Consider the following 19,839-nt stretch of genomic DNA (forward strand, 5'->3'; position numbering starts at 1 on the left):
CATATCAGAAATCGAGCACAAGAAAACACATAATTTCGGATACAACGATCAATCACCTAATCTGAACAGTGAGTGTCCATTTGCGCAACCACACAACAAATTCAGGAAAACAACATCAAACCTCAATAGCTCACTGCTCTTATTCAGATTTCAAACGAATATGTACTCAAGACTGTAGAATCAAACAGTACTAAGCAAGCAAGGTAATTCAAGTGTCAGCAAGCCAGTATTTCAAGCAACAACATGATTAATTAGTCCAAGCCATAGACACACCTAATATAGTCTTTCTCTTCTTGTTGTTCTAATCCGACAATTTGTCAGCAATTCTAAACTATCGACCATGGTGAGTCTTCAATAAAACAAATTGGGGCAAGCCAGACAAAGCTACGCGACGTACCTCAAGCGTGGGTCGCGACGTTGAAGAAAGTAAAAAAGAGAGCGGAAAACTCGGGCTGAGCTCAGCACGCGACGGTGGTCGGAACCAAACGGAGGCTCCGCCATGGCGGTCGTTCTTCGTGTGAAGCTTATCCCGAAAGGGCAATTTAACCAATAACTACACGAAGCTAATGCTGTAAAATGAAAAAAGTCGGGGACCACCCTAAAACGACATGTTGTTTAAAGTCAACGACAAAAAACGACGTGTCGTTTGTATGCATAAATGGGGAAATGGCCTGCAATGCCCCTTGCATCTATATACCCTGCTCTACATTTGTTTCCAAATCTATGTTTTTTTCATATAAAATTTTATACAAATGTGATGCATTAAGAGAAAAATATTGAAAGGGATATAAAAGTCTCACATTCTCAAAATAGGGACACGAAATGTAATTTCTTCGGGAAAAAAAAACGCGACATCCTTTGTATTCAATTCATAAACATAAACAACATGTTTAACAACATGACTACTTCAACAACATCCTGTATAATCAAACGACATGTCTTTTACATAGATTACTGAATCGGCATGTTATTTAGCCACAAGAAACGAAACGTAATTTCTCTCATTAAGAGAAAAATACGCATTGTTTGTACTAACTAAAAACGACATGTGCCAGTGTGGATTGAACCCACGACATTCACTTTGGAGATGGTATAGAATTATCACTGGACAAAAATTGTTTGACTAACGTTGAACCTCTTTTTTAGGTCATCAATTCATTTATGCTTTCGAACTCGTTTTTTTCCGTGCTCTTGTCAAGTGATTGGAATCCTCATGCGGTTGGGCAAACGAACAAGGTTAAAATTAGTTACCCTGAAGCAAACATTCTTCCATTTGGAGAGAGTTTCTTATGGACACTGGTTCTGTTGTTGTTGTTGTTGTAGGCTATGATTTTTAGGCTGATAACTACTTGGAGCATTAAAGAAGATGATGGAGATGACCTATAAGAAAACGGTCTTAGAGTATTTAATTGCTGGAAAGTTAAAACTCGAAATATTAACCACGTAACCCAGTTGCATTAATTTTTTTTGCCTAAAAATGACAGGATGTCAAACAAAATTGGTAGAAGATGTGGACTTTGGAGAACTTATCGATAACGAACAAATTGTAAACAAGGAATGGACGTGGACCCATAAACCAACTGGAACGATATAATATATGGGTCCATTGGCTATTTAGCCACATGAAATGTTAGAATTTTGAAATAGTCAACTTTTCGTTAATTTTTTGTAAATAGCCGCATAAATCTATTTACGCTATAAAAATAACAAAAAATGCAGAGTATATTTCTAGTAAATATGGTTATTTACGATATATTTCCAACAGTTTTTGGTTATTTACAAAACGTTGGCTAAAACACAAACACTTATGTTTATGTGACTTATATCGCTAAATTTTTTATAATATATTTGGCAGTAAATCTGCAAAATCAAGACAAATAATTAGGTAATAATTCGCACTACTACTTTTCTAAATGGCATTTTATGTATTATATGGATTCTGCCAAATCCATTTAAAGTGGAATAAAATCTCGCTATTTTACTCTTCAAAATCAGAATTTTCAATTAGATTCCACCTTCATATATAAAACTAATTAATTAGGATAAAATCAACCCATATTGACCGAATTACATTGATCTGCAAACAATAGACTGACTGATTACACTCGTCATAAATTTAAAAGGTGCCATAAATATTAGATATCTCCTAGAATCCACATCTTATAATAATCACACACACACAGATAAATATTTTTTTATATGTTTATATCTCTAGACACAAAGTTGCTTTATAATCCTGATTTCAATTTGACAAATTCTACTTTTCTTCCGTTTATGTTTATTATTTTTATGAATTATCTGGATTAGGCCAAATCCATTCAAAGTGGAATAATAATAATCTAATTTTAGTCATCAGAAATTCAGAATCAGATTTTAATTATTAGATTCCACCTTAATATCTCAAACTGATTATTTAAAACAAAATCCATCAATATTGACCCAGTCAATCACACCGATCTGCAAAACTATGCACTTCCAAATTACACTCGTCAGAAATTTAAGAGGTACCCAAAAATATTATACATCTACTAAAATCCACTATTATTAATAAGTTTGACACATTATACTTTGTATTTTATTCCATAATATGCTTAATTAATAAAAACAATAAACCCCACAAACCCATTGCTTTCAAACTCGTACCCTATACTAAAAAAAAAATCCTACAAAAACCATAAAAGTACTATTAGTAATCAACTAATCATTTTCACACATCATCACTCTTCTCTCATTCATTCTAACAACAATGTCCCATAATAATAACAAGAGCAAAGGCTTGAAAGAAGGCAAGCTAAGCAAGTTCATGAAGACGCCTCTGAGAGCTCTGGCGAAACTCAAAGAGCTCTACGTGGAATCCATGGCAGACTGCTCCGGCGGACACTTCGAGGTCGCCGCCGCCGGAATGGCCATGGGATGCTCTCCGGCGGCCATGACCGTCGTTCCCAGGAGCTTCAGCGTCGGCGATTCCGATGACCGCAGAAAGCTCCGCAGAGCTGCCTCGGCTCGCGTCAAGAAGTCGCCGGCGAGCCCTGGGCGGTGCTCTCCGGCGCCGGCGACGGAGAGGCTTCCGAAGAGTCGAAGCGTAGGGTTTGCGAGGATCGATGAGGATGAGCCGTGCGATTTTGGTGTGGTTGACGTGTGTCCCAGGAGCAAAAGCTACGCTCTTACAAGGAAATAATAATAATGATGGTCTGATTATTTATTTTATAATCTGGTTAACTATATCAATATGGGTAAAATTATTATTGTTGCAGTTAGTATTACTATTAAATACATATTTTGTTTCGGCTTTATTTTTTATTAATGTTTGGTTGCTTGAAAATATATTGTGGTATATATTGTTGTTAAGATTTGTTTTTTTGTTTAATTTTATGCGTTGATCATTTCATTACACACGCGCGCGCACACACAGACATATATATATATATATATATATATATATATATATATATATATATATTATCTGTATGACCTATGACATTGTATAAATAAATACTTGTTTTGGGGGTGGCATTGATTTGATGAATTAAAAAATTTAATTGTTACAGGTAAAGAAGGAAAAGAAATGGCCTTGAAATAAAGGCCTTAATCTAATAATATTTTACCAAAAATTTAAGGAAAAATTCCCATTTTAAAGGATAAACTTTTAATATAGTGATACTAACTGCAACAACAACAACAACAACGACAACAACAACAATAATAATAATAATTATAATAACAATAATAATGATAATAATAATAATAATTAATTCAAAAAATTAATTATTGTGGTTTAGAAAGGGATATCTTATTCCGTGCCGCAAATTTGAAGAAAATGGATTAAGAGCATGATTGTCTATCAATCTAACAATTTTATGATTATGTTTTTAACATTGAAAGGAAGAAAAAATGTGAACTTTTAATCCTTGTTATTTCAACACTCAGTGAAGTGATTGTTAAATATTGCAATGTAGTTGGTTTACAAAAAGTTAAATTTGAATCCATCGTGATAGTAGTGGTTTTTATTTATAAATATAGATCCTCTTATATTGTTTATTTTGAAGGTAGTGCAAAAATTTATCAATTTAATGAGTGCAGCTGCAGACTTGTCAATAGGAACTCAAACAGTAGTATCGAACGAAGACAGAGAATAAAAATAATTATCAATCATATTCTCATACTTCCGATCTATGATGTTATCAAACCGATTAAGACGAATTCCATATCGGATGAGACTTCATCAAACAAATATGTCCAATTTACGATCGTTTAACGGCTCTATAACGCCTTGTTTGAAGATGCATTATAATTGAGTCTTCGAGGTTCTTTTTGTTTTAAAAAAAAAATTAAGAAAAAAATCCTTTTTTTACACCATCAAGTATATATAATTATTCACATTATATATTAACTAATTAAACACAGAAAGTTGTAAGTTAGTTGTAAGCCTGTGTTAAAGTATTGGGTATTATATTAAAATATTTACGACTATGTAGATTGGTTAGTTGATTAAATAAATTGCTTGAATTTTTATTTTATTTTTCAATTTTTTAATGTGTGCTAAATAGTAGGGCAATATTGCCAGACGTCATTTTCATTTCATAGTCATTTTATCACTATGAGGCATTAATAAAGCAAAGATCTAAGAAAATAACGTGCAAGTGTGGAACCACATTGTTCCAATAGATTAAATAACAAACCCATTTGAAGTCAATTATGATCAATTAGAGATCCTACTTTTTTAATAAACAGATAGAGATCTGATGATCACGGTCCAACAATCATTTCCTTAGATTATATTTGAAAAAATAATTCGTCCCCACCTACCTACCGTAATAACAAATCAAGATTTTATGTCACTACTTTAAAATATTTTTTATATATTTCTTTTCTGTATCAACAACAGTAAGTATATAAAATATTTGGTGTGTGTATGGTTCGCGATAATATTAATTACATTCCCAAAAATTAAGAAATATGTGTTATTTTAAAATTTTAATAAAAAAAACATCTGATTACATTTAATAATAAATACATCATAGTTAAAGTTTTTGTTTGATTATTATTTGTTCTACTAACCATAAAATTTTAAACAAAAAAAAATATATATATGGTATGAATATGTTCAAACAATGACTACAACTAATACAGTATTAATAGAAATATTTCCAACAATTTATTATTTATATCCGCACACTATTGTTTTATGTTCTTAGATATGATATTCTTCTAATCGTCTGCAGATGATATAGGACCTATAATTAATGACTTATCAAGCTCGTTAAGATCCTCAATAATAAGCCTAGATGGACTAATATCGTTGCATATAAATATGATATTCCAGAGCAAATAAAATTTAATCCGATCGATCTGGTTAGGTAAATTACCAGGATGCTAGCATTGCAAAAATTTATCTTCCTCGTACAAAGATAATGCGTTTGAAATGGTCAACCGTGAAATAAAAGATAATATATATATATATATAATATATATATATATATATATATTTACACGGATTAAGACACTTAAAATGTGGGAATTATAATATAACCAACGTTTCAACTAAGTTTCAAATGAAGTCACAATTGATGAGTGATTCTATTAATCATGTAGCAAATTATATTATTATCTTTTCTTTAAAAATCGACAAAAGATGACATGTAGCCAACGTTTGGGCGCAACAAAATAGTCAAGACTTTAATACACGTTATACTAATTTATTCTATAATATTTTCTTTCCTAATTTATAGTCCAATTAATTGCTATAAAACGTGGATTTGCTTTTCATTTACGTGGATTTGCTTTTCATTTACTTTCTATTTTAATTTACACGTTGATATGGTGTCTCTGGTCAAATCCTCTTAATTAGGGTGTAGTTATGTTTTTTTTTTTTTTAACTTAGGAAAATCGGCTATAGTTAACTTTGGTATATTTAAAATAAGTTGTAGCACATATCGGTTTATTTTTATTAATTCGGTGAGAGGGGAACAAATGAATTCGTTTATTTAAAAAATGGTGTTAAAAACTTTTACACGTATGTCAAATTTCTTTACCGATTATAATCAATATTTAATTTATTTCTTATATTATATTTCATAATGAATTGCCTTTTAAAATTTTCAAATTCAAATCTCAAACGTGGATTTTGTAATTTTTAATTGACTTAATTGACTTTAAATCTTGGCTGGTTGAAACTTTGGGTGGTAATTGGTTTATATGATTTATGCTACAAAATGGTATTTTCGATATTTTCTATCCGTTTAATTACCTTTTAAAATTTTCAAATTTAAATCTCAAGCGTTGATTTTGGGATTTGTAGTTGACTTTAAATTTTGGTTAGTTAAAATGGTGATTAGTGATTGATTTCTATGATTTGCGATACAAAATGATATTTTCGATATTTTATATCTATTTATTTAAGTAGATGGTTAATTTACAAAATTTACCAAATACATTAGATCCTTAAAATCACATTTGAGCTAGATCACCCTAAAAAAATCCTGACTACATCCTAACTGTGACAATATTGAATTTATTTTCCAGATTTAGTCTACTTTACGAAATTTATCCTCGGAAATCCAAGTGCAAAGATGGTAAACTCTTAAATTAATAAATAAGAATAAATGTATAAAAGCAAAGAAGCTTTTCAGTGGCAAAAAAAACTAGTTGAAACTTGAAACTTGAAACTACAATGTCGCGAGACGAGAAGCGACGCAAATTCGATGAGGCCATCATTAACATGCTTTATCCACCTTCATCTTATACACCTCAGGTTTCATATATATTATACATATAGATATAGGTGTGATGTGATATAATCATACAAGCACAACTGTGTACAGGCGATAAACGAGGACTTGGACGATGAACTTCACAACGAAGAAGAAACACAACCAGATTTTGAAGATCGTAGCTCTTCCGATTCGAGCGAAGCCGATGAAAGCGGGCCTGAAAAGCTTACGAGGGCGCAGCGAAAGAGGCTTCGGAGAAAGAATGTGAAGATTGAATCTTCTCGGCGAAGCCAAATCATCGGTCCACTTTTGCCTCCAAATGTTCGACAAAATGCCCAAGAGAAAGGTTGGATATTAAATTGAGATAAACACAGTTTTACTTTTTCCGTTATCCTCTTTTCGTTCAATTTTCGGTTTTGTTGTTGCATTCACATTAGACGATCCTGCGCGGGGTTTGGTCGAGCCGTGTTCCGGTGCGGACAAGAGCAGAGTAAAGCGGAGACGGAAAGCGAAGAAGTTGGGGAGACACGGATAGAAGAAAGAGATGTTGTTTTCTTACCACAGGCATATATCTTTTCTGTCACAGCATATCAACTAGCAACAAGTTCAAATTAAGTTAGTGCCATGATTTTTATTTAATTTTTCTTACGCATAAAACATGTCAAATAGCATAATTTTAAATCAAAGATGTATATTTTCAGTTTCAAACCTCTTGTTGACATGTTTTTTGAGTATTTCTTGACTCGTAAATAATAAGAAGATGTTTGTATATTGAATTATGCAATATGTTTATCATGGGCCATCGCAACCGGGACCATTGGCATAAATTCGACCAATGCAATTTCAAGCATAAAAGCATACAAGGAGGCACGGAATTTATAACTATCTGTTTTTTTTTTTTTTTTCGTGTTTATTACCAATATATGATGGTATATGGTTGTATATTTATTGTCCATGATATTTGATTATAAACGCAGCTTAGTGAGAAAGAGTGCAATTCATTAGAAATTTTTTTTTAAAAATAAAAAATCACTCCAAATAAATAATTAATGGCTAATTCAGCATCTTAGAGAAACTCTACTAATTTAAAAAGTCAAAAGAGCCGTAGTTTTATACTGGGCGGGAGTGTTTGTGCTAGCTTATTGAATGAATATTTATGTTGCTGTGGCTGCTGATGATGAATATCTATCTTCTCAATAGAATTAGCACAATTGACGACTTGCTTTAGAAGAAGCTCAAGTACTTCCCTTGCATGTTCGTCAAAATTATAGACCATCACTTCCTTGAGATTCACGTGTGGATGGTGATTTTCTGAAGAGCTTATCTCCTTTATCCGGTGAATCTTCTCATGCTGCGTCGGAAACTAGAAACACATAATACGAGAGACAGAGAGAGATCAAATAGTCATATCAGCGGATGCAACATCGTAGAATAACATAAAAGAGACGACAAATATTTGCTTACGTGTAGCTCAAGTTTGTCCAGGATCGGAGATGCCTTTAAAATATTCGAGATTTGTGGCCATAAGATCGCCGGGTGTTGGTGATGTACTAACACGAGCTCGAAACTCTTTACGCTGGAGAATGTTGGTAAGCTTTCACTCCCCTAGTTTTCACAAGCAAAAGAGAATCAATGAACAAAACAACATATAATTAGATAGATAATAAAAAAAGGGGAGATAAATAACGAAACTTACATGAGTGAACGGAAGTTGCAGAGACAAGGTTTCGAGGTGAGGGAAGGCGTTTGCGAGTCCGTCAAGGTGCTTTGGATCATACTTTGAAACATGTAACGAAACTCTCTTCACAGTCACTCCATCGCTTCCACAAAGAAGCTCGTCTAAAACGTCTCCCACGTAGTTCAACGACACGAGACATTTCGCTTCACTAATATCCACCTTTTTCACGTCCACGCAATTAGAGATGCTCAAGTGCTTCAATCGAAGGGGTTCGACGAACGGAACATGGTTATAAACATAGACGACGTCGTTCGAATAATTAAAGCATTCGAAACCATAGCACTCTTCAATGCTTAGGCATTCAAGTGATATACAGTTCAATAAGAGAGTGCGCAACTTATATTCGGTAATAAAAGCATGTTTCAAAGTCAATGACAACAGTGACTTGAAACGAGCCTGAGCACTAGAACGGAAGCAAATTATACCACAGCTTAAAGACAAGTGTTTTATGAAAGGTTCATATCCACTTAACCACGGCCCCGCATCGATTGTATGTACTCTCTCGGGAATTTCCCGAGACACGTTCACATCAGCCTCTGAACTTTATTCTTGATCGCAAATAGAATCCAAGGATCAAGAGTTATGTGACAGAAAGCCCCCGGTAAGAAACAGCTTATCGTCATGGATTCAATCTCGGTACCACTTCGACTTGCTAAAAAAGTATTGAATTGTTCGACCAACTTTCGCACCTTGCGTTTTGGCATACACCGAGCCTCAAAATAGAGGTTTTTCAAACTCGCTTCCCTCCACAAATTTTTCCACCTTCTCGACAAAACGCCGGTTCTTATCGCATCTTTTGAATTCAACCGCGATATAATATGACATAGAAGATCGTCTGGCAATCTAGTGAGGAAATCCTCAATGTTTTCAGCGACATTCTTAACCCCCAAAAAAAAAAGTACAACATGTCACAATGTGTGCCAGATTAAAGATTAGAACTAATTATAAGTTATCTGAAAGATACATAGGGAGCGATAGAATATAGTTCACCTTTGTAGCCACAAGAGCTCTCCGAGTTCTCTTCGGAAACTGCAACTTTGGGCCAAAGTTGGCGATCTAATAATAATAACAGAATGAAGCAAAGTAGATGAGACGAATGTAAACAAAAAAATAAAAAAATTAGGTAGTGATGATATGTTATACTAACCTGCAATAAAGATGTCAGTCTCGTTCCCGAAGACCTTATTATTGGAAATCTCCCAAAACATTTCCTCTTTGAAGACACCATATGCAAGCCGAGAGCGAGCAGAGAGTAGTTGTGATGTTCTGTTTATGTGAATGAAACATGTACTTAAAAGCGACGAGACTATCAAGCTTAGACCCTCCAAGCTCCAACCCAAAACCCAGTACCACTCAAAGTACCGCTCCGATTTTCTTTTTTATTGTTGGATTTTTGTTTTCCTACTGACCTTGATTTGAATTGACATAAATAACCCCTCGTTTTTTTTTTTTTTTTTTATAAGGCAGTTTTGCTGTAATGTGGATTGAACCTACGACTTCCACACAGGAAGTGGTGTGGAATTACCACTAGGCTATCCTAGGTACCACAATAACCCCTCGTTTTAATGATAAAAAAAATAAAAATAAAAATAAGACTAGTATAATATCAGCATTCAGCTCTAACGCGGTTTGTAAAAAGTTTAAAAACAACTTCTTTGGGAGTAAATTTTTTTTTTTTAATGCGACCCTTAGAAGTAATTACATAAGAGTAATTTCTAAAAGTTTTTGTAATAAATTTTAAAATTAAAGAGTAAATGTTAAAGATTTGATAATATGTGTAATTTACCAAAAATACGCTCCACGCAACCGTTTTCAAATTTTATTAACTCTCATGCTCTCTTTGTATTCGTTTTTCCCTCTCTTTCTTTGTGTCTCACCGCCCAATCCACACACAACACATGCAAGTAAAATAAATAAATAAATATTGCACGCACGACTGGTGACAGAGCAAAAAACTTAAAATATAAAAAGGACAATTTTTTTTTACTGATTATAATCAATATTTAATTTATTTCCTATATTATATTTCATAATGAACTGCCATTTAAATTTTTCAAATTCAAATCTCAAGTGTGGACTTTGTAATTTTTAAGTGATTTAGTTGACTTTAAATTTTGGCTAGTTGAAACTTTGGGTAGTGATTGATTTATATGATTTACGATACAAAATAATATTTTTCGATATTTTCTATCCGTTTAATTGCCTTTTAAATTTTTCAAATTTAAATTTTAAGAGTTGACTTTAGGATTTTTAGTAGACTTTATATTTTGGTCAGTTGAAACGGTAATTAGCGATTGATTTTTATGATTTACGTTATAAAATGATATCTTCGATATTTTATATCCGTTTTTTTAATGTAAATTGCTAATTTACAAAATTTACCAAACATTGATTAGATCCACATTTGAGCTAGATCGCCCTAAAAAATCCTGACCACATCTAACCGTGAGCTAGACGTTTTTGCGCGAGCTGCATCAAGACCACGGCGGGAATGTGCTATACAACGATATTCAGAGTGCTATTTAGTTGGCAAAGAACCCGGTGTACCATGCTCGGATGAAGCATATACAGCTGCGGTACCACTTCATCATATTGGCATTGGAAGACGGGGTGTTAGCACTCGAGAAGATCGAAGGCATTCAGAATCCAACAGACATGTTGACGAAGTTAGTGTCATATAACAAACTGAAGTTGTGTTCGATTTCAGTTGGACTCCTTGCCTGATGAGTTAAGTCGCCGCTGCAAAATGGAGACACGTGATGAGATTAGCCTCAAAGTGGGAGATTGTTAGAGGTGTGGAGCCTAAAGTACTAGGAGTGAAAAAAGTCCCACATGGGAAAATGAAAACAACTTTGTGAACTCCAAAAGTGTATAAATATGGGTCTATAGCAAGAAACACTTTAAGCTAAATATATATTGTAAATGCTTCCCCAATTTGGGTTTATAATGATTTTGCAGCGACAAAGTAAAATCCCAGCACACTCGGCTCTCAACCTGAAAAATGAGGTCCACCTGGAGGTTTTCGACGACTTCGTTCTACTGGATTAGCTCGAACCTGCTCTCCCACAGCTGCACGGCGAGCTCGTTCGTTCGGTTCCTCACACGGCGTCTCTCTCGGATAATGTGCCTCCAACTCAAGTGTTGGCCCATCAGGACGTAAATAGGAACCGTGCCTTCAATCGGAGAGTAGAAATACATGGTTTGTAGATCCATTTTCCAATTCTTTGGATTTATGGAGAGAGCTGCCTATTCAGTCACCGGGAAATCAAATATATATCACGCAATGCGTCGTGTCACCATTCTATTTGTGCGTGGTTTCCTCACTAGCTAAGTGACTTAACCACGCTAAAGAGCCAAGATGAATGTTTAACTACGGTCTTAATTTTTTTAATAATATAAAAGAACCAAAATATTAAATAAAACTATTTGTTCCTTTTTAAAGCATTATATACATGGGTGCCTCTTTTTATTTTGTATTTTTGGGCTTAGTTTATTAGCTCTTAGGTAAACAAAAACCAGCAAAACAAAAATTAGCACGAGTACAATAGTAGACGTGGGTCCCTCTGAAATTACCATTTTTTTCCTTTTTGTATATTTTTTTTTTCTTTTCTCAAGAAGGTGCTTTTCTTTCTCTCCTTGTTTATTTTTTGTTAGATGAATTTGTTTTACTTATTTTTATTTTGTCTGTAGCACGCAAACGCCATATTTTGCATTGATTTTAGAGTAGTCGGCCACGCATAGCTCCATTATTTGAAGTTTAAACTTTAAAGTTTAAACATTGAGAGATGAAACGCTGCGCAATGTGACTTGTGATAGAGAAGAGAAACGTGGCTTTTGATAGTTGGAGAAGAGAGTTAACGCACCCCAAATTAGTTATATGGATGGATAATTTGTGTTTACTTGTCATCTCTTTGATAAATATGTCGTTTATCTATTCATTGTATTAACTTGTCGTTTTTAAATTACTATATTTTTTATTTTTCTTTTTAAAGTTTAATTTAGTAATATATAGAAACCCTGAACCCTAAATCAAACCCCCCAAACACTCTCTTCTTCTTATCCTCTCTCAGCCGTGGCAGAGCTAAAGCTATCAGAGAGCCGAGACCTAACCCGAAAAGAGCGCATCTACGATTGCGAGCCTCTCTCTCTCTGTGTAAAATAAAAACACTGCTGCTTCACTTCATCTACGATTGCGAGAAACAAAGATCTTCTTTACGGAGTTTAATTACGCAATTGCCATCTAATGTGTCGTACTTGTACTAGAATGCCCAATCTGTGGATTTAATAATGATTTTGCAGCGGCAAAGTGGATGTAAAATCCCAGCACACTCGGCTCTCAACCTGAAAAATGAGGTCCACCTGGAGGTTTTCGACGACTTCGTTCTACTGGATTAGCTCGAACCTGCTTTCCCACAGCTGCACGGTGAGTTCGTTCGACCTGTTCCTCACACGGCGTCTGAGAGATGATATGCTTCCAGGTCAAGTATTGGCATGTCAGAACGTAAATCGGGACTCGGCCTTCGATCGGACAGTCAAAGTACATTGTTCTAGATCCATTTTCGGATTTTTGGATTTATGAGAGAGCTGGTTATTCCAGTCACCGAGAAATTAAATTTATATCACGCAATGCGTTGAATACACGTGTCATCATTCTATTTGTGCGTGGTTTCCTCATTAACTAACTGACTTAACCACGCTAAACCACAGTTAACTAACTGACGTGTTCACCAAATCCATATCAGTCCCGCGATTCATTTCTCTCCGGTCCAAGCTCACCGTTTGTCCCACCGATTCGCTTGAGGGGGATAATAGAATAGACACGTGTGTAAAGGATTAGTACACTAGACTCTACTCTGTAACTAACTTATGTAACATAATTTGTAATAAACACATGGTGTATATGAATGAGAGAACGAGATACATGATCGTTTACAACCCAAATACTTTCTTGATTTCTCTATTCTCTCTCAACCTTCATATTCTTTTACATATTCATTCAAAGTGAAATAATAATCATCTGGTTATTTTACTCATCGGAATCACAATTCAATTGGATTCCAACCTCATATCTCAAACTCATTAATTAGAAAAAAATCAACCCACATTAACCAAATTACCCGATCTCCAAAACTATAGACTGAAAAGTTAAGAGGTGCCTTAAAAATATAATGTATATCTTAGAATCCACAGACACACACACACACATAATTTGTCTATGTTTATGCTTTATTAAAATAATTATTATATCTTCATCAACGAATGTACAAAAAGAAAGAGAGAAACCCACACATCGGCAACTCTCAGGCCACTATCTCTAAAAAAAAAAAGGTTTGTATTAGCTTTACTCTAATTGATTTATGGTCTAGATCAATGGAGTATTGAAAAAAAAATTAAAGAGTATTTTATGTTAATAGTTCATTTTATAACAATTATTTGAGTGAGCCCCTCATATCGAAACATAAGGATTTAATCATGTTCCTATTCATCAAATTGTGAGAGGTATGGAATTGCAAAAAGTTCAGTTTAAGTTGTCAAAATCAAAGTTAGGATGAACAAAAAATTGATGCTTGAATGCTACAAGTTGTTTGAATGTTTATTAAAAAAAAAAAAAAAAAAAAAGAGGCAAGACGAATGAGTAATAAAAGCAAGATTTTAACCCAACAACTTTTTGCTATATTCTTATTCAAAAGTTTACCTGAATGGTTGAACGGTTTTGAATTGAGTCTATAAAAGATATATATTATCTTCATTCAAACGCATTCTCGAATCTTCTTTATTTTTCTTTTTACTTTTTAGTTGTGGTACATGTTTTAGTCGTCTGAGTGTAACAGAGTGGTACAATTTATTCTCATTTGTCGTCGTATTATGAGAGACTTTTGTTCACTAATTCCATAATTTATGAGAGAAATATAATCTTTGAAAAAACTGTCAAATGAGCATCAATAAATTGTTCTATATCTTGTTTCAAGTTTGCACTTTTTATTATTATATATATAATTCTGTCTATTTGTTTGTACTATTTAAGTTTTTGTTATATTGTTTTATTTTTCTTAAATTTGCAAATTGTAATTATATATTTGTACTTGTTCTTTCTTTACGAATATGTAGTTTATTAATTCTTCTGTATTTGTTCTTGTCGTTTATTTTATAAATATGTCGTTTATTTATTCAATAGTATTTATTTGTCATTTTTGTAATAAATATGTCGCTTATTTATTCATTTGTTGTTCTTGTCGTTTCTTTAATAAACATATGTTGTTTATTTTTTCATTTGTATTTGTTCTTCCCGTTTATCTATTCATTTGGATTAACTTGTCGTTTTTAAATGACTATTCATAAATCTAAACGTCACAAATTTTTTTTCTTTTTAAAGTTTAAATTAGTAATGTATATAGAAACCCTGAACCCTAAATCAAAGCCCCCAAACACTCTTCTTCTTCTCCTCTCTCAGCCATGGCAGAGCTAAAGCTATCAGAGAGCCGAGACCTAACCCGAATAGAGCGCATCGGAGCTCACTCCCACATCCGCGGCCTCGGTCTCGACTCCGCCCTCGAGCCCCGCGCTTCGTCGGAGGGCATGGTCGGCCAAACCGTCGCCCGAAAAGCCGCCGGAGTAATCCTCCACATGATCAAAGACGGTAAAATCGCCGGCCGAGGAGTCCTCATCGCCGGCCAGCCAGGGACCGGGAAAACCGCCATCGCCATGGGAATGGCCAAATCCCTGGGCCTCGAAACCCCCTTCGCCATGGTCGCCGGAAGCGAGCTCTTCTCCCTCGAGATGTCCAAAACCGAAGCCCTAACCCAGGCCTTCCGGCGAGCGATTGGAGTCAGGATTAAGGAGGAGACCGAGGCCATTGAAGGTGAGGTCGTGGAGCTTCAGATCGACCGTCCGGCTGTCGCCGGAGCGGCGTCGAAGTCCGGGAAGCTGACTCTGAAGACGACGGAGATGGAGACTGTTTACGACCTAGGCGCGAAGATGATCGAGGCTCTGGCGAAGGAGAAGGTTCAGAGTGGTGACGTGGTCGCCATTGACAAGGCTTCGGGGAAGATCAGCAAGCTTGGCCGGTCCTTCTCAAGGTCGCGCGAGTACGACGCTGTCGGTCCGGCGACAAAGTTTGTTCAGTGCCCCGACGGAGAGCTTCAGAAGAGGAAGGAGGTTGTTCATTGCGTCACGCTCCATGAGATTGATGTCATCAATAGCAGGTTCGTTTGCTAACCCTAATGAGTTCTGATAAAGTTTTGGTGTTTCATATGCTTATTATTAGTATCACATGTCTCAACTATGTGAAGTGTGATTGAAGTGTTCAGTTTGAAAGTCTCAACTATTTGAAATTCTAGAGAGATTCTTTGCTATGTGCTTATAGACAGGTCACGGGAAAGATGAAATGTAATTTCTTCTGAGTCTTTTGAGATGTTGTGTTTTAAGGAGAATTCATGAAGTGTGACTGTAAAACGAGATGTAATTTTTTTTTAGAGTGTTACAATCTTTTGATGCGTGTTTAAAGGAAGGGAACGTATGAATTGTGACTGTCTGAAAGTGTACTGAAGTCTTAATATAATGTAGAAATATTATTTTTGGTGTGGTTTATAGAACAGATCACAGAAAAAATGAAATCTGGGTTCCGTAGAATATTCCAGTCTTTTGATGTATTAAGAAAGAGTTCTAATTCTATGACAAGGACTTAATAAATTGGTGAGCTAACTTATAGACAGGGTCCAAGGGCAAACGGATTGTAATGATTTTCTCATAAACTTTCAGTCTATTAATATATGTTCAGGGAGGAGAGCTTTTGTAGTGTGACTGGAGTAATTTTTTTTATTTTTTTTAAAAACAACTATGAATTCGGTGTGCTCAGTTGTACTTGTAATTCTTCTGAGAATGTTTTCAGTCTTTTGATAGCGTTTAAGAAGAGAGCTTGTTAAGTTGAGTGTATAACTACTTAACCAAAAATAAAAAGACAACAATAAATTTGGTGTGCCTGCGTATATGCGTATCACAGGACGCTTGAAATATAATATTTTCTTACAAAGTCTCAGCATTTCCATACGTGTTCAAGGAAGAGAGAACTTACTAAAAAGACAACTGAAGTGTTTTGATTTGAAAAAAAAAACTACAAATTTTGTGTGCTTGGCTGCACAAATGAAATGTTATAAAGTTTCAGTCTTTCAATATGGGTAAAAGTATCTGACCATCAAACTATATCAACGATTATCAGAACGCAGGGATTTCTGGCTCTATTCACGGGGGACACGGGAGAGATACGAGCGGAGGTGAGGGAACAGATCGACACGAAGGTGGCGGAGTGGAGGGAGGAAGGAAAAGCCGAGATCGTCCCCGGAGTCCTCTTCATCGACGAGGTCCACATGCTCGACATCGAGTGCTTCTCGTTCCTCAACCGGGCCCTCGAGCACGAGATGGCTCCGATCCTCGTGGTAGCCACGAACCGGGGGATCACAACCATCCGAGGGACCAATTATCGGTCGCCACACGGGATCCCCATCGACCTCCTCGACCGCCTCCTGATCATCACGACCCAGCCCTACACCGAGCCCGAGATCCGCCAGATCATCGAGATCCGGTGCCAGGAAGAGGAGGTCGAGATGGCCGAGGATGCCCGGATTTTGCTCACCAAGATCGGGGTCGACACTTCGCTCAGATACGCCATTAATCTCATCACCTCCGCGGCGTTGGCGTGCCTGAAGAGGAAAGGGAGGGTCGTGGAGATGGAGGATATTAACCGGGTTTACCATCTATTTTTGGATCTCAAACGGTCGACCCAGTATTTGATGGAGTATCAGAGTCAGTACATGTTCAGCGAAACTGGCGGTGAAGAAGAAGAAGAAGAGGTTTCTGCCGCGGCGGCAATGCAGTCTTGAAAAAGCTCTCTTGAAAATCGGTGCGTGTGTGTTTGTGCTTTTCTTTTTATTTTATGGGTTTTGAGAGTTAGGGTCACTTATATAGCTTTGTAGTTTGATATTTTATGCATGTGAAGCTTATTTGTTGTTAGAAAGCTTTGGGTGATGAGTGGCATTTTGGAATCTTTTGAATTTGGGGGTTCTTGTAACTAAGATTCCTGATTCCGGTTCCGTCTTACTTGTTAATTCATCACCTTGGAGTTTTGACTGTTCTCCGAAATTCACTCCCCAAATCAATTTCACTCAGTATGTTTTGTAACAACCGTGAATACAGAATATAGCTCGTTATTGAGCTGCCATTTCAGAGACTTAACAATTAGCACTGTAGTTCTTCAGAGTTCAGAGTAATAACCTTCTATTTTCCATTTATTTATTTGCTAAGCATGTGTTCAAACATAGGCTATAGGATCAGTCTTGGGGCTGATTAATGCAATGGAAAAAAACCAGTAAATATGGTTTGTTGAACCAGAATTATATTGTCTTCTAACGTTCCGAATCAGAAATTCTAGAGACTGAATAATTGAAAAATCGCACGTCAGCGTTAACGTTGTCATTTGGATCAGATTCGATAATTAGTAAAGCCCAATTGTAAGGAGGCAATAATGCAAATAAACGACATAATTCTCGCCTGATTTGTCTATTTATACTAATCTCTGGTACAAGCACAACATTAAAAACCTTCATTTACAAGATTTCTAATAGGGAAAATATCTAGAGTATCCCTCATGTTTAATCGAAATGCGAGATTTATCCCCTCTATTTCTAGAAATATCAGACATATCCCTTCAGTTTAATATAAATGACATATACCTTCCCTAAAAAAATGTTATATTACAAATATCACCCTTTTCGTTTATTTTTTACAAAAAAATAATTTGAACTCCTCAAAATACCCTTAACAGAATAAATATTTATTTACCATTTTATTAAAAAATAAATCAAAATCTCTCTTTATAAAAAAAAACCTTAACTTTTTATAAAGAAATTTTTTAATTTAATTTTTTTGTATATAGAATAGAAGATAAAAAATTATTTCATTAAGGGTATTTAGGGGATTTCAAATTATTTTTTTGTAAAAAATAAACGAAAAATGGTGATATTTGTAATATAACATTTTTTTAGGGGATGTATATGTCATTTATATTAAACTGGAGGGATATGTCTGATATTTCTAGAAATAAAGGGGATAAATCTTGCATTTCGATTAAACACAAGGGAATCTATTGATATTTTCCCTTTCTAATATCTAATCTAATTCTCTCAACAATCATACGTAATTTTCTTACGAGATCATTACCAGACTTTTATTATCTTATTTGTTGAAGTCTAGAGTCTAGACAGAAATACGCACAAACAGAAAACATATTATTATCCAGTTTTTGCAAGGCTTTTTCTACATTTTTTTAAACACTTGTCGCAAACATCAGAGAGCTCTATTTAGGGAAGAAAATAAAAACATATATCAAGCTTTTCTTACATAGATGCAGATCTCCTAATATGGTTATATGCGTACGAAAAATAAACTGATCTATTTAGTCGGTCTCTCTCAAGTAAATTGTTTAATCATTCTAATACAGTATATTGATGTGGTGTACATTTTTTTTTTTTTTAGCCAAGAGGTTTTGATTTTTGAGTATTGTAGCGCGATCTATATTTGCTTCACAGCAAATGTGGTGTCAGATCTGAACAGACTTATCATGTGACAATAAATTTCTAGTCCGTGATATTGTTAGCTGTTACAACAACAAAATAACAAGCGTGGGTTGTGTCACATTTATCCATATGTATATGTGACAATAAATTTCTAGACGGGATATGTGTATTTTTTTTAATCTGTATTATGCTATTACCAATTTAAAGAAAATAGTCTTTAAATATTTACACACACGTAATAGGACCAGTTTAATCAGTATACATTGTCTTTATTCAAGTGGTAAATAATCGTTTATTTTATAGTCTTAATTTTATTTGTAATTTACAGTTTCATTTATATAGAAAAAAATATATCAGATAACTATTTACGGTTTGAAAAAACATTATTTTCAATCAGATTTAACACTGATGAAGCTTTGGGCAATAATGACCTGGTTCATGAATAGAAGTTTCCCAGATTTTGGGCTATTCAAAAAACCAAAATCAGTATATGTAAAGCTTAAATTAAAATTTTAGTTTGCTGTATTAAAATCATTGTCCCTATAGTCTGGCCGCTTTCAGATGAACTTTTAGAGCATTCACATTTAATTTAGCTGCTTGTAGAATTAGTTTTTGGAATTTTTAAAATATAGAGTATATATTATGTACAATATAAAGTCTGCTAACCACCGAAGTAATAATAATAATAATAATAACAATAATAATAATAAAAGGCAATTGTAAGTGCTTCTAATGAAAAAGACATTAATTTGACATAATTTGTCATATCTACTTGAAGACTGGACGGACAAGGGTGTCGACTCTTCACACTCTCAAATCATGT

General features: G+C 34.7%; 3 protein-coding genes and 1 long non-coding RNA gene across 4 annotated transcripts; 3 read left to right on the forward strand and 1 right to left on the reverse strand.

Annotated features, from left to right (window-relative positions):
- Positions 1-2,593: 2,593 nt before the first annotated feature.
- On the forward strand, positions 2,594-3,348 carry LOC149399126 (uncharacterized). The gene has a single exon (XM_089611166.1). The coding sequence runs from the start codon at positions 2,747-2,749 to the stop codon at positions 3,176-3,178; it is 432 nt and encodes a 143-aa protein (XP_089467292.1). The 5' UTR covers positions 2,594-2,746; the 3' UTR covers positions 3,179-3,348.
- A 3,296-nt stretch (positions 3,349-6,644) lies between these two features.
- LOC149399127 (uncharacterized) lies at positions 6,645-7,540 on the forward strand. The gene is made up of 3 exons (XM_089613253.1): positions 6,645-6,751; positions 6,822-7,056; positions 7,148-7,540. Exons 1-3 carry the CDS (start codon positions 6,671-6,673, stop codon positions 7,243-7,245), a joined length of 414 nt encoding a protein of 137 aa, XP_089469379.1. The 5' UTR covers positions 6,645-6,670; the 3' UTR covers positions 7,246-7,540.
- A 196-nt stretch (positions 7,541-7,736) lies between these two features.
- Positions 7,737-9,788, reverse strand: LOC149399128 (uncharacterized). The gene is made up of 4 exons (XR_016296406.1): positions 9,596-9,788; positions 9,439-9,504; positions 8,407-9,326; positions 7,737-8,315 (listed from the first exon to the last, which is right to left on the reverse strand). It is a non-coding gene; the product is annotated as an uncharacterized LOC149399128 (long non-coding RNA).
- A 5,053-nt stretch (positions 9,789-14,841) lies between these two features.
- LOC149399129 (P-loop containing nucleoside triphosphate hydrolases superfamily protein) lies at positions 14,842-17,679 on the forward strand. The gene is made up of 2 exons (XM_089612890.1): positions 14,842-15,650; positions 16,664-17,679. Exons 1-2 carry the CDS (start codon positions 14,902-14,904, stop codon positions 17,322-17,324), a joined length of 1,410 nt encoding a protein of 469 aa, XP_089469016.1. The 5' UTR covers positions 14,842-14,901; the 3' UTR covers positions 17,325-17,679.
- The last annotated feature ends 2,160 nt before the right edge of the window (positions 17,680-19,839 follow it).

The sequence above is a fragment of the Urtica dioica genome, chromosome 4, assembly GCF_054948205.1.
Source record: "Urtica dioica subsp. dioica isolate 48M chromosome 4, U.dioica_male_clone48M_v1_H2, whole genome shotgun sequence".
Taxonomy (NCBI): domain Eukaryota; kingdom Viridiplantae; phylum Streptophyta; class Magnoliopsida; order Rosales; family Urticaceae; genus Urtica; species Urtica dioica.